Source organism: Malaya genurostris, chromosome 3 (genome assembly GCF_030247185.1).
Source record: "Malaya genurostris strain Urasoe2022 chromosome 3, Malgen_1.1, whole genome shotgun sequence".
Classification (NCBI taxonomy): Eukaryota; Metazoa; Arthropoda; class Insecta; order Diptera; family Culicidae; genus Malaya; species Malaya genurostris.
In genome coordinates, this window is record NC_080572.1 from 221127853 (window position 1) to 221141381 (window position 13529).

At 35.0% G+C, this 13529-nt stretch overlaps 1 protein-coding gene across 1 annotated transcript; it reads right to left on the reverse strand.

Annotated features, from left to right (window-relative positions):
• Positions 1 to 589: 589 nt before the first annotated feature.
• LOC131439040 (sodium channel protein Nach-like) lies at positions 590 to 7785 on the reverse strand. Its single transcript, XM_058609558.1, has 7 exons — positions 7688 to 7785; positions 4075 to 4178; positions 3873 to 3951; positions 1571 to 1661; positions 1372 to 1507; positions 995 to 1107; positions 590 to 935 (listed from the first exon to the last, which is right to left on the reverse strand). The coding sequence occupies exons 1-7, from the start codon at positions 7718 to 7720 to the stop codon at positions 814 to 816; spliced, it is 678 nt and encodes a 225-aa protein (XP_058465541.1). The 5' UTR covers positions 7721 to 7785; the 3' UTR covers positions 590 to 813.
• Between the last annotated feature and the right edge of the window lie 5744 nt (positions 7786 to 13529).

The following is a 13529-nucleotide window of genomic DNA, read 5'->3' on the forward strand; positions in this document are numbered from 1 at the left end:
TTTGGAAAATTATTGTAATATCAATGCTAACTAAAAAGTTTGTGAGTTTCACTTGAATATGATTTTACAGATTAAAAACAATAAATTTTTTCCATAGTGATCCTTTTCTTAGATGTAGCCGAAAGTGATGTAGATGAACTTCGTAAATAATTAATTTAGAATTACAGTTTTTATTAATTTAGAATTACTGTTTTTGTATGTTACTGGTTTCTAAATTTAGCATGACCCTAAGTTTGTTTAATTTCATGTCTAAATAATTCGATAACTACTACTTCCAAATCCAAAAGTCTCATATTCGTTTTTACTCTCTCATTCGTACACAAATCATTATCGATTCTCGAAGCTCCCGTTGATTATCGAAACTGCACAGTATATGATTTTTACTGAAAGTCTAGAATAACTGAAAGGGTAAATGAAAGAAAGAACACAATTTTAAAACTACTGTTTCATTTATTGATCTCGTTTTCATAATTGAGTCAATGAAAATGACTCTTATTAGCTCTGGTTTGAATTTTGGACTATTTCACACCAAGAATTTGCAAATGTCTAATTTCGGAAAGTTTAGGTAAAGTTTCGCTAAGTAGTTTCCATACGTTGAGAGGTGAATTATAACTATTCAATAGTAATTTATATTTACTCAGTTGTTGAATTCTGTGTGTTCAGTTTCAATTTCAGGTTTAATCTTGGAATCTAGTGAAAAAGTTGGGTACCTTGCGAACACCGCATTGGATGTACACCGAATCGTATTGATGTCTGTGTCTAGAATATTTCAATTTCAAATTTTAATCACAGAAAACAGAATCCCTCTGCTGATTATATTAGATTTAACAAACGCAATATTTTATGAAACATAAACGTTAGCACCAACTCCATGCTTTGGGCAAATGTTAGAAGACATTTTCCGGTGAATAAAGATATACCTCCTCCAAATGAAACTGAAAATAGAAGGTTCAACAATTATCTTTTTTTTTAATGTTCATTGGCAGAATCTTACCAAGCAGATCCTCGAAACTAAACAAAACTCTTCTCCTAAATCGAGTTTTCGGTTGCAATAATTCCCAACGAACTGTTGACTTTTGTTTGAAAGGTAGCCCATCCTCGGTAACCCTATTGAAAAGTGAAATAGTCTCTGGTTATCAGACTTACTAGAGTGTCTACGAACAGAGTGACGACATCTAATCCTTAATGTTGGCAACAACTCAAAAGATGTAATGTTGGCAGTTTTGTAGGTTTTGAATGGTAATTGACGGGTCGTTTGCTCGTTTGGAACGATATTGTCAGGTATGTGTCTTCCAAACGAGTCACTCTCGTTTTAGGCACTCTACAATGTCGTGGCGACGACGTCTTTTAGTTTCTCAAAATTCGACTTACCACGTGGTTTTGCTAATGTGAACTGGTACATATACTATTTCGTTACATGGTTTCAGACATTTACAGAACTTCTTTTCGTGCCATCGCAAGTCCTTCGATAGGCAGAGCAAGTCATCAACTTTGCATTTGGGGCCATCTGTTTTCATAAAAAATTGATAATTAAGTGTACTAATGAATTGATTCGAAAGAGCAGTTTAACCAATGAAGGGATAGAAATGCGGAACACAACGACATAGTTTGAATGCTCGGGTGGCTCGGCAACGCATCAAACATAGATTGTAACTGTAAAACTGTCGGTAAGAAGAAAATGAACAAACAGGGATCAGTATAACGGTTAATATCGCACTAAGATAGAAAACACAAGAATGCAGTTTGAGCCCAAATACATGTTGATTATTCCAAGAGCATATTTGGAACATTTTCTATTGTGTTCTACTTTGGATGCAGAATTTATGACAACTTTGAAATTTGAGTCTTGAAATAACATCAGAAAATGGCAACCCAAAAGCGGTTTACTCGTATTTCAAATATAGAAAAACAGAACGGTAGCGTATACCACATTTCAATTCAAACAGTTCTAAGAGTATGTTCAGGAGTGTTTCAGTTCTGGATGTAGATTTTTTATAGCAGTTTTGAAATTTGAGTTTGATAAATTATAACAAAATAAACTGGCAACTGCAGCACTGTTTTTCGCGTGTATGGAAAAACCAAAACGGTGTCGTTTAGGGCATATTCAGTAGTGTTTTAGTTCTAGATGCATAATTTATGTCAGTTTTAAAATTTAAATCTGGATATTATAACATGAAAAACTGGCAGCCCCCGCAGTGTTTCACTCGTGTTTTAAATATAGAAGAAAATAAAACGGCAGCGTATGCCAGTTTTAAATTTGACAGAAGAACTGTTCGAATAAATAAAACTAAAACAGCATGCTGTGGATACGTTTGTTCCAGTTTCAGTTCTATTATAAATCTTCCATATGAAACTTCCAGCTGCTGAATTCACTCTTACCAGCTTTAAATTTGACAGAAGACTTGTTCGCCCACTTCCGGTGAAATTCTCAAAAGGTGAGCACGTTGTATCTTGTTAGTACGGAGAAAATTCGAGTATTTCGCAAGAAAGAATTTTTATCCGTACTTTGACGACTCGACGCAACCACGCAGCGAGATTTTCGGTTGCAGTTCAGTGAAAAGAAAGTCCATTGGACTATGAACGAAAATTACTAGCAATTGACCTTCTAATGACAGTTCGACATGTAGATGGTGCTGTTTTACAAACGATTATGTTTTCGAACGACCTACAAATTGATAATATTGACTTTACTTGTTGACACTGTTCTAAAATAATTGATCTGGTCGTTTATTCCACTCAAGTAGTTGTTAAAACCTTTAATTTCGACAACGAAAATTGATAACATAACCTCACTTAGCATCAATATTTAAATATAGTATAGTATTGAAGAAATTAAAGGTTTGCTTTTTATGCAAAAGTTGAATGAATGCAAATGTTTTACCCATTCCGTAGCTTCGTGTAAGGAAAAAATACTATATTAGTAACTATTTCCGCATTTAATACTCGATTCCTTTATTGCTCTGTGTGATAATTTGCTAACATCATCGTTTTTTTGGTCCATAAAGTGAAACATAGAAGGCGCGGATTTGAGTTTTGCGTTTGAAAGCCAATTAGGTTTTTTACCGTCACTGCTAACCTCAATCTGATGAATACATTTTGACAATTCAACGGTACTGTTTGTAAACATACTTTTTTGTTTTTTTGTCTGTTGACAAACTGATGAGAACGTTCACGGTCCATTTCGCCTAAATAGAGTTTCAAAACATTTGTTAACGATTCGTTCCAGAGTTTCATTAAATAAAAGTAACTAGTTGTGAATTGTAGAGATGATTGTTTGAGATGTTTCCTCGATTTTGTTTAAACTTGTTTGTAAACAGTACCGCTGAACTGTCAAGGATGAATTCTTGTTTATTTGTGACGTCACGAAAAAATCTAAGTTACTATGCCATCAAATCGGCGTCATCTCAAGTGAGGGGACACCAACCAGGACAAGAAGAGAAGAAGAACTGTTCGTCAAAATAAAACTAAAAACAATTTTCCGGGGATGCGTTTGTTTGGTTTTCAGTTCCATTATCCATCTTCCGTAAGCTAAGAGCTGCCAAAAATGCTCTTAAGCAAGTTGGGGTGGCAGTTTTATTGTTATAACTACCAGATTTAAATGATTAAACTGACATAATTAATGCATTCAGAACTACAACACTCCTGAACATGTCTAATGTTTTTATTATAATAATTTACAGATCTTAATCTCAAAAATGTCATAGATTTTACAATTAGAATTAGAATATGCTCCAAACTTATGTGGTGACAAGGACTTGGAATCATTTGAGAGAACACTAATATAACTATTTAGAATCTGTTTTGCTCAAAATACTGTGTTGTGCTCTTAAAACTTTTCAGTGCTGCCTTTTTGATATTTGTGCTGTCCTTACCTCGTGTCCTGCATGATGTTCATCAAAAAAGATACAATTGCGTTGATTCACCGTTAAACTTCTAATCAAGTCACTGGAGCTGTAGAATTGAACAAATATTTAATTGGCTAAATTCTAATAAGCAAATCGTGAATTGATAAGAATTTTTACGTTTTATGAAGTTCAACCAAAGTAATCGCTATCGGTTGTCCTGTATACTTACACGGTCTCTTGCACCATGTACGATATCACGATCTCATCGGTTTCTCCTATCTCTGCGAATTTAGAATCACTTATGGCCAGATCATAGGGGGAGTGAATTGTGTACTATTAAAAATTTTTTGTGTAAAATCAATGCATTAGATGATGGAGTAGAATAAGCTTACTGTAAACCTCGTCGTCTAATTCTTTTAAACACGGGACAATGGGAGATGGTAACTAATACCGTTTTCGATTTTAAACCTACACGCGGGCTACTCTGACTTCGAGTAAAACGAACACGTGGTACGCGCCCTAAACAACAACTCATAAAAAAAGAAAAAATAAATAAACTCGAATGGATGTCGTGGTGCGATCCGAGAAAAATTTCAGAGCGAAACTACGCGATTGGAGTCCGTTCTAGAGCGACCCCAGGTTATTAGATGAGATGTTTATCTCAAAATTTTCTTGGGCGGTTCTGGGTCAGCTCTCGGGCTGCACTGATCAATAAACGAAAACGGTATAAGTCGTTCATCAACGATCATGTTGTTCCAATGAACGTATTGAAGCAGTCAATTTTGTATTTCTATGTGTCGATTTTCCGTGATACGATTTGTGCGATGGTTCGTTCAATTCATGCGGTTGGAATTTGGCGCACCTTATTTTGGCACTGAATTTCACCTTAATGCTCGTTGATATCAAACATTTAAGAAATCTGCGGTAAATACAACAAGAGATATTCGCGATTAAGTTCTACCCATTCTAATACAGGGTAATTTTTTATAAGGCACTTATAGCAAAGTAAGTCGTATTCACGACAAACATTGTGAAGTATCCAGAGAATAGAACATCGGTCTATCGGTCTAGTCTTGGAACTCAAAATTACGATTTACAAAAATTACAATTTACAAAATATCAATGTTTTTAAAGAGCCACAAATATGTTCTTGTCGATTCAAACAATTTGCTTAACTTCATAAAATGAATGAAATGAACATATTGAGCTTTCCTTTGCTGTAGCCTTTTTTATAAAGAGTCTAGATTATATTTTAGTCCCGGGTTGGCGGTTCAATGCATGGGGCACTGATCTAACAAACAAGTTGTCGTATGTTCGAGCCCCGACCTGGAAGGATTCGTAGTGTCAGTAGGTTCGTAGCACCAGCCACGCAATAGTTCTGTACATTCTAAATCGGCTGCGAAGTCTGTTGAAACAGAAGGTTAAATTCCACCACAGGAATGTAAGGCTTTACCTCTAGATTATATGTTAACAAATTAAATATGAAATATTAAAGTCTGCATCCGAAAAATTTACACAAAAATCTTTTTCTAAGTTACCTCGTGACAGATTACAACAGTACCATTTCGTCACTAAGCTATTACTGTTCGCTTCAAAGTTAGATCAGACTTGAGTTGAAAAAATTGTCGTGATTTGTCTTTTTTTTATTTGGCAGGCGGTTCGCAATTGCGCTGCCGTTCCAGGAACAAGAAACGGTTAGTCTTGTTTCAAAACAGGACACATTTTCATAATTTATCAACCCGGCCTCATAAAATGATTGTATTACGTATAATTATAAAAGAAGGCACAACTATATGAGCAGTTACTGTTATACAAAAATAACTTGCGTTAACATAGGCAAACAAACGATCAGGGGAATTGTGGAATTTATTCGTTCAGTAAAATAGTTGTGCTAATACGTTAAAAACTATCTCAAGACTTGTGTCCGTGTTAAAAGAAACACATGCAAGCATAATCATCGTTTCCCGTTAGTATTAGCTGAATGTAAATTCTCAACCAAAAAAACTTTTTTAATCCACCTAGTGGTGTAATTATGCCTTTCTCATATTACTTATATTTTCAAAAATATTACTAGAAGATTCTGTGAAGAAATTTTTATTCAATTTTGAATAAAATAAGAAACTTTCTTTGGGTATAAACTAACATAACCTTTTTCATTTGTAAACAGTTATATCAAGTTATTAAGAATTTTTCTTTATTTTGCATCGTGCGTCGCACTAAATGGTTAAACACACTTTACCCTATAGTTCTGCAACCGGAAGTCGGATTCGGATGAAATTAAACAGCAATCTTTGAGACTATAGGGACTTTTATTTGAGCCTGTTTGTGGAAATCAGTCAAATCATCTCTGAGAAAATTGAATGAGTCTCGTTTTAAACTTTTTGACCACTATTTCCGGTACTTCTGGAGCCGGGAACTTGGAGCCAGTATAGCCGAAGTCGGTTCGTTTAGTTAGTAACTAATATAGCCTACAAATTGAATCAGTTTTAAGCCAAATCTAGAAGAATTTTACCCTTTTTTGCATCGTCGCTCTAAATGACGGTGTGAAATTCAATAGCAACCTATGGGACTACGAGATTTCTTACATTAAACAGATTACACATACATTGCTCAGCTTGATGAACTGTGTCGAATAATATAGAACACTTAGCCCTCTGGGCCAATTTTCACTAGTCAATTTTTCAAGTGATAGCATAAACTTTCTATATGAGAAAAGCAATAAGTGTACTTTTATAGAAAAGTATCGTTATCATGATCTTTTAATAACACTAACAAGTAGATACAAATTGAATAAAAGAATTAGAAATTTACATATTTCTCACCTGCAAAGTATAAATTTTAATATGGCAACCTTCCACGCTATACGAAATTGAACAAAGCACGCTGCGAACAGAGCAGAGCCGCACGTACCATCGCGTACTTGTTTTGAATGACAATTTAAATGTTTTGACACTGATCGCCCTATAATTTCGGAACCGGAAGTCGGATAAGGATTTAATTGCACAGTATATTTAAAGACAATGAGAGTTTTAATTTAAATCATAATTCGTGCAAATCGTTTTTGGAGATTTTCTTCACTATTATCGGGGTGGAAACCGGGGACTAGTGGTCTCAACGTAGTTTTATATATTCACTAACTAACAAGGTCTGCCAACTAGATGAATTTAGCAGTTAGTTTTATAAAAATGTGCACCTCGTTTCGCCATCGCATGCGAAAAAATACTCATGAAATTGAAAATTTTCAATAATCGCACTGTAATACCGGAACCAGAAGTCGGATCTGGATCAACTTTTCGGGGACGTTTTTAAAAATTTTGAAATCTTTTATTTGCTTCTTAGTTTGTGAAAATCGGCTAAGAAATTTCGGAGAAAATTGAGTGCGCATTTTTTAATAAATTCGCACATATTTCCTTGTAATTCCGGAACCGGAAGTTGGATCTAAATGAAATTCAAAAAAATTGTATGAGGCCCTATGACCTTTCATTTGAATTTAAGTTTGTGAGACAATTTTTTTTTCATCTTTTTGGTTCATATCACCCTGTAATTCTGGAACCGGAAGTCGGATTGGGATAAAACTCAATAGCGATCTATTTCATTTGAATCTGAGTTTGTGGAAATCGGTTCTGCCATATCTGAGAAAATCGAGTGACATTATTTGCAAAAAAGCAATGAGTTTAAGTTAATTGTACTTATCTTCTACAAAATCTAGATGTTCGCGTATCACGATCATTCATAACTTTTTTGCACGGTAAATTTAAGAACTGCGCTTTATATTAAGTTAAATAATATTCACACTTTATACTAAAAACGCGCCATACGCCATATTGATGATTCGTACTTACAGAAAATGTAGTTTCATATGTATCAATTTTCATGTAACATTGATATTTCGAGAACACACAGGAAATTGGCTTTCCAACATTGGCGGGCTCAGCTAGATTAGTACTGAAAATAAAAAAAAACAGTAACGTCTTATTTACGGCATGATTTAATGTGGTTGTAAGAACTTATGGTATGAGAAGATTACTACACAAGCAAATATTCCATTTAGATTGTAATTCAATTGCAGATCTCGTACCTTCCAGGTAAGCAATTTCTGAGATATATCAGTAACCATATATCAAATTACACCTTTCACTGACCTGTTTGCGGCAGAATCCAGCAGCACCACGAGTGGTGAATTTATCATGTAGCAGATGCCTCGCTCCGTTATAACCTGTTTAACCGGGAGATTGTTATAGCGTTTGTTGAAACTATTCAGGAGAACATCGTGGTACGGATGCACTTCACTCAGCAGTGCCAGGATGGAGATGTTGGCCAGGCGACTTGTCAGGTCCACAAATGTGGCTAATGTGCTGAAATCCGGGCCGGTTGTGTTGACAAGCGTTTGGACGAATTCCAACATTCGGTCGTTATATGCCAGGTCGGTTCTGGCCGAAAGGTTGTTGCTGTAGGTGTTTGAATTGTTTTACATTGCGAATATTAACACGTCAGATGATAAATACGATGATGGTAGATTAGGTACTTGTTGTGAGTTTGTTGAATTAATTGTAATTGTCCGAGTTCAAAATTTCCCCGTCGGTCAAAAAGTACCCAGTTGGATAAAAAATTACCCCTTTTCTTCCTAATTCCGATTTTATTCATCAATGTATTTTACTTGAAGAGCAATGCAAATTTCCAAACGGTGTTGCAACATTTCTACACCATTTTTATGCCATGATTTCTTCTTAGCATAAAAAAAATGCTTCAGTCTGTACGATGACCTCATTATTCGATACAATTATTTTTTCACCAAGCTCCTTTTGTTAATCTGAGAACAGAAAATAGTGACTGGGGACCAAATTTGACGAACAATAGCTCGACGAACTAAGCAAATGTATTTGTATGTGTGTATGACAAATATTGTCACTCAATTTTCTCGGAGAGGGCTGCAGCGATTTTCACAATGGAAATGAAGGGTCTTATGATTCCATACATAATTCTTGTATCTCATTTTGATCCGACTTCCGGTTCCGGAACAGGGTGTAACAAATATCAAATATCTCGGAGATGGCTAAACAGATTTTCACAAACTTAGATAGAAATGAAATGACTTATGGTTCCATACAAAGTTCCCAAATTTCATTTGTATCCGACCTCAGGTTCCGGAATTGCAGGGCGATAAGCACCAGACAAATGAAAATAAGCAAGTAACTTTTTGCGAAAATGACTGAACCGATTTCTACCATCAACTGAGAGGTCTTTATATATCATAAGAATATCCCAATTTTTATTCATATCCAACTTTCGGTTCCGGAGATAGGATGCTTATAGTAAAAATATCAATTTCAACAGTATTTTTTTCATACGTAACCATGTGATGAGTAGCGAATTTTTTAAATTAGCTAATAAATTTCTCTAGTTTGCAGATAGATAGTTACTTATTGGATACCGCTATTTAACCGCTATTATTTCATTATTCCAGTATCCTGTTTTCGGCTCCAGGAATTCCGCTAATAGTAGTCGAAGTTTTTAAAATAGGGCTCACTTCATTTTTTAAAAATATGATTGGATTGATTTTCCCTAATTTGAATTCAAATGTAGTATTTTAATGTAGTAGTCAGTGTTGAGAAAATCACGATCAGAAAAAGTTCACTTCATTATCTCTTGTGAAACAATCCGTTCAAGAGATTTTCTAAAAAAAACTCCGTGATCGAAAAAATCATTTCCGAAGTTCAATTCATTTAATTAAATAAGATTCAAATAAACGTCCTTTAGGTCCCATACTAAACTCCTGAAAACTACACAAAACTCTGAATCTCGAAGTTCACAAGTGATTTTATGTGTATTTCAGCTGTATTCATTGTTTACATTCTGTCGTGTAGCGACTGGTGTAGACGTGTTTTTTTGAGCTCGGCGATTTTTGTTAGTTTAAACAATGGAAGAATTGAAGAGTCAAAGAATTTGTATTAAATTTTGCGTGAAAAATGAAATAAAGTGTAACCAAGTGTGCGAAATGTTACAGAGAGCCTACGGTGAGTCTGCTATGAAAAAAACAAGTGTTAACGAGTGGTATAAGCGTTTCCAAGATGGCCGCGAAGACGTTGAAGACGACGAACGCTCCGGTCGACCCAGCACGTCAATAATCGATGAAAATGTGGGAAAAGTGGAAAAAATGATTATGGATGATCGCCGAATCACTATTAGAGAAGTTGCTGATGAAGTTGGCATATCAGTTGGCTCATGCCATCATATTTTTTCAAATGTTTTGGGCATGAAACGAGTGGCAGCAAAATTCGTTCCAAAACTGCTGTATTTTGATCAAAAAAACAAGGCTAAAAACAAGACTTTAATCATGCCACAACCTCCTTGTTCACCAGATATCGCTCCGTGTGATTTTTTCCTGTTCCCAAAGTTGAAGAGACCCATGACAGGACAGCGTTTTTCATCGATTGAAGAGATAAAGGCAGAATCGCTGAGAGTGCTACAGAGCATTACAAAAAGTGACTATCAGGGGTGTTTCGAAGACTGGAAAAAACGCTGGCATAAGTGTATTATATCTAGGGGGGATTACTTTGAAGGGGACCATATAGATGTAGACGAATAAATAAATATTTTTTTAGAAAAATGAGAATTCCGGGTACTTTTTGAACAGACCTCGTCAATAGTGGTTATAGTGACGAAAGGTTGTTTTAATTCCAGCTGGTTGATTACATTGTACTATTAAACCCACTAAAACGCTATTCACCATGAATTTTATTCATAGAAGTAACAGGAGCGCAGCATTTTGCATGTCTCGAACACACAACAGACGCAGCGTTTGAATTCCGCGTGTTTTACAAATGTTTTTATTTTTATTATCAGATATATTCAATGTGCGAAATTTTTACTTAAATGTCATCGAGGAGAATATTTGTTGGTGAACTTTTCACAACATATTTTTTGCCATGTCAGATCAGTTTCAGTGAGAATCACGTTTGCAAATAGTTAATAGTTAACTTTTAATTAGTGAGTTTTCTAATCGATCATTTTTTTTGTCAGAAAATCACTTGTGAAAAAATTCACTACACCTAGTATTATGCAGAACAAGTCTTCGAAACTGGACTCTAAACTCTAACTCTAATTTGTAGTATTTTAATTATTAAGGCTGTTATATAACACCACATTCTATTTTCTCCATTGTTCCTAATTTTCCAAAAGTAGCGCTACTGAAAACATAAAAACTATAACACTCTAGTGAACCGAATGTCATGAAGTATTGTTAGATGACATCTGAAAAAAATCTGTCTGTCAGATCGGGAACTTATTGACTGAGGTGTTAGCATCATGTACACGGAACCACTCGCCATTCCAATTGAACCAGAATATTAGTTGTTTTACTGAATTCGATTGGTTAAAATTACAGACTCCCATTGTAACAGATTGGCAAATATTTCTTAGGGAGCCAAACGAACCGTCAAATTCGCATGCTATAGCGTAGGAATTTTGCGGTTCGTTTGGCTCCCTAAGAAATATTCGCCAGTCTGTCATACGGATAAAAATCTATTGCCGGAACCATGATTAAAAATCATGAATCATGTCTATCATGAATAATAAGACATTAAAAAAAATTGGTACAACTAATCGATTGTTGTTTTAACAATTTTTTTGTTTCTCAAATAGAAGAATCGATAATTGAAACAACTAAAATTTTTGTTTAAAAAAAATGAATTCTTTCAGCCATAACGCACACTATTCAATTTCAATGAATATTTTAGTTGAAACTACCGGCGTAGTTTTTGAAATTACATTCTGTTAGTTGAAAAACAAATCGGTCTACTCAAGCAATGTTATTGATTTGCAATGACAATCAAAATATACATGTTTGACATATGTTGTGATTTCATTAATGAAAGTTTGGTATATTGAGCTATATAAAATCAATACAGAACCAAAAAAATACTTTTCTATAACTGTTAGTAGTTCGTTTTCAAACAAAATAAATTGCACAAGTGTCATTTCATTGACATTTTCCAGAGAAGCGAATAGATTTTATCCAAATAAATGGTTAGTTCCGCATTGTGATTTTTGCTACGCTTTCTGCTGTTTCCGGACGGCATTCAAAACAACACATTTTGCAAATACTTGAATGTATGAAAAATCAATAATCATATTGGTTGAACGAAAAAATAGTTGAATCAACTATCGCAAAACTCAAAAACTGCAAAATCGTAATTTTATTATCGAAGGATTTTCCGTGTATTTGAAACTCTTGGTCTTGTGAATCTAAAATTTGATGAGGAAACATTGCAAATATGAAAAATAAACGATTTTTGTTGGCCAATCAATCCACGATATAGTCCCTGTCATTCTGTATCAATAGTACCAAGTAGGTTGTGAGGGCACCAATGATCTGCAAGAAAAATGTCAATCAATATTGATGATTAATGAAAGACACGGTTAACTCTACCGATACTAATATTTTCAGATTCAGTGGAATGATTCCACATGCCGTGGAATATCCATCTTGTAGCAGTAATTGGTTTGAAAAACTATTAGTCTAAAATGATAAAACCACAATCAAATATTTATGCACTAAAATCCGTCCAACTGAGTTACTTGTTCTATGAGTTCAAAACGAGTGATTCCGCAAATAGTGAGAGCTATTTTTCTAACCTAGAAAAAACAAACGTTCATTTTACCATTCGCCCCCCTCTTACATGACTGACAGGAAACACTAACCTGATAATTCACCATAATATTTGGTCGCAGAAATTGCATCAATTCTACTATCAGCATAACAATCCAAACAATGCAATAGAGGAAATAAAAAGTGCTTCGATATGTAGTTTCTTTTCGTTGGCAAAATTGATAGATTTCCCAAAGTTGAACGCTGTTGACGGCAATCATCGCAAATAAAATGTTCAAAAACAGCAAGGAAAAAACTGCACTGATGTCCTGTAGAAGGAGGTTTGCCACGAGAATCTTCTTCTGGAGGTATTCTATTCTGTGAAGAGTATCGACAGCGGATAATGAATTCTGATTTCGGGCAATATTTTTCAAGACATCGTTGGTACACTTGCAGACCTGTTCAATTACGTTCACAGTAAAACTGTACTGAGTAGATGCTACCAATATAATCCAATTCGGTAGAATATAGGTTCCCATCGATATGAGACATTCACTTAGGGTTTGGCTAGTACTCAAGTCGCAAACTATGCACATGATGACGAGAACTACTGCACTGGCCACATTAAAGTTGTGCTTTTTGGAGGGACTCATAAGCACGTGTTGACCATCGGGTAAATGGAATCCTTCGATCAGATGAATCAATTTACTTGAAAATTCACGATAACGCTCGGTTGAAAAACGGCAGCCCAGAAAGATAAGTGTTAGACTTACGACAGAACCGATTTTTTCAATGTCATGTTGAAGGTGCATGAACAGTGAAATTTTTACTTCTAACTTTTCCGTGAAAGTTTGATATGCACAGTAGAAGTGACTGATGTAAAGGATAAGCATCCATAAAAATTGTATTAGCTGAAGAAGTTTTACGGAGTTTCTTTTCAACTTTGTGGATCTTCCCGCATTAAACTCATCAAGAGGATACGGCGCAGTTCCGCATAATTGATTCGCAAAAATCACCCTTCGAGCAATATTAATGAATTTTCTTCGATCAACAGGTGCCGTACTGGTATCGGCAATCATTATCGTTCACTGAAAACA

Coding starts and splice junctions, on each gene's coding strand:
- LOC131439040 (XM_058609558.1), bottom strand. CDS start 7,720: ATGAAAATTGATACATATGAAACTACATTTTCT. Junction 1,662..3,872: donor AACATCATGCAGGACACGAG/GTAAGGACAGCA, acceptor TCTTACCGACAG/TTTTACAGTTACAATCTATG. Junction 1,508..1,570: donor GCATTTCTATCCCTTCATTG/GTTAAACTGCTC, acceptor TTATGAAAACAG/ATGGCCCCAAATGCAAAGTT.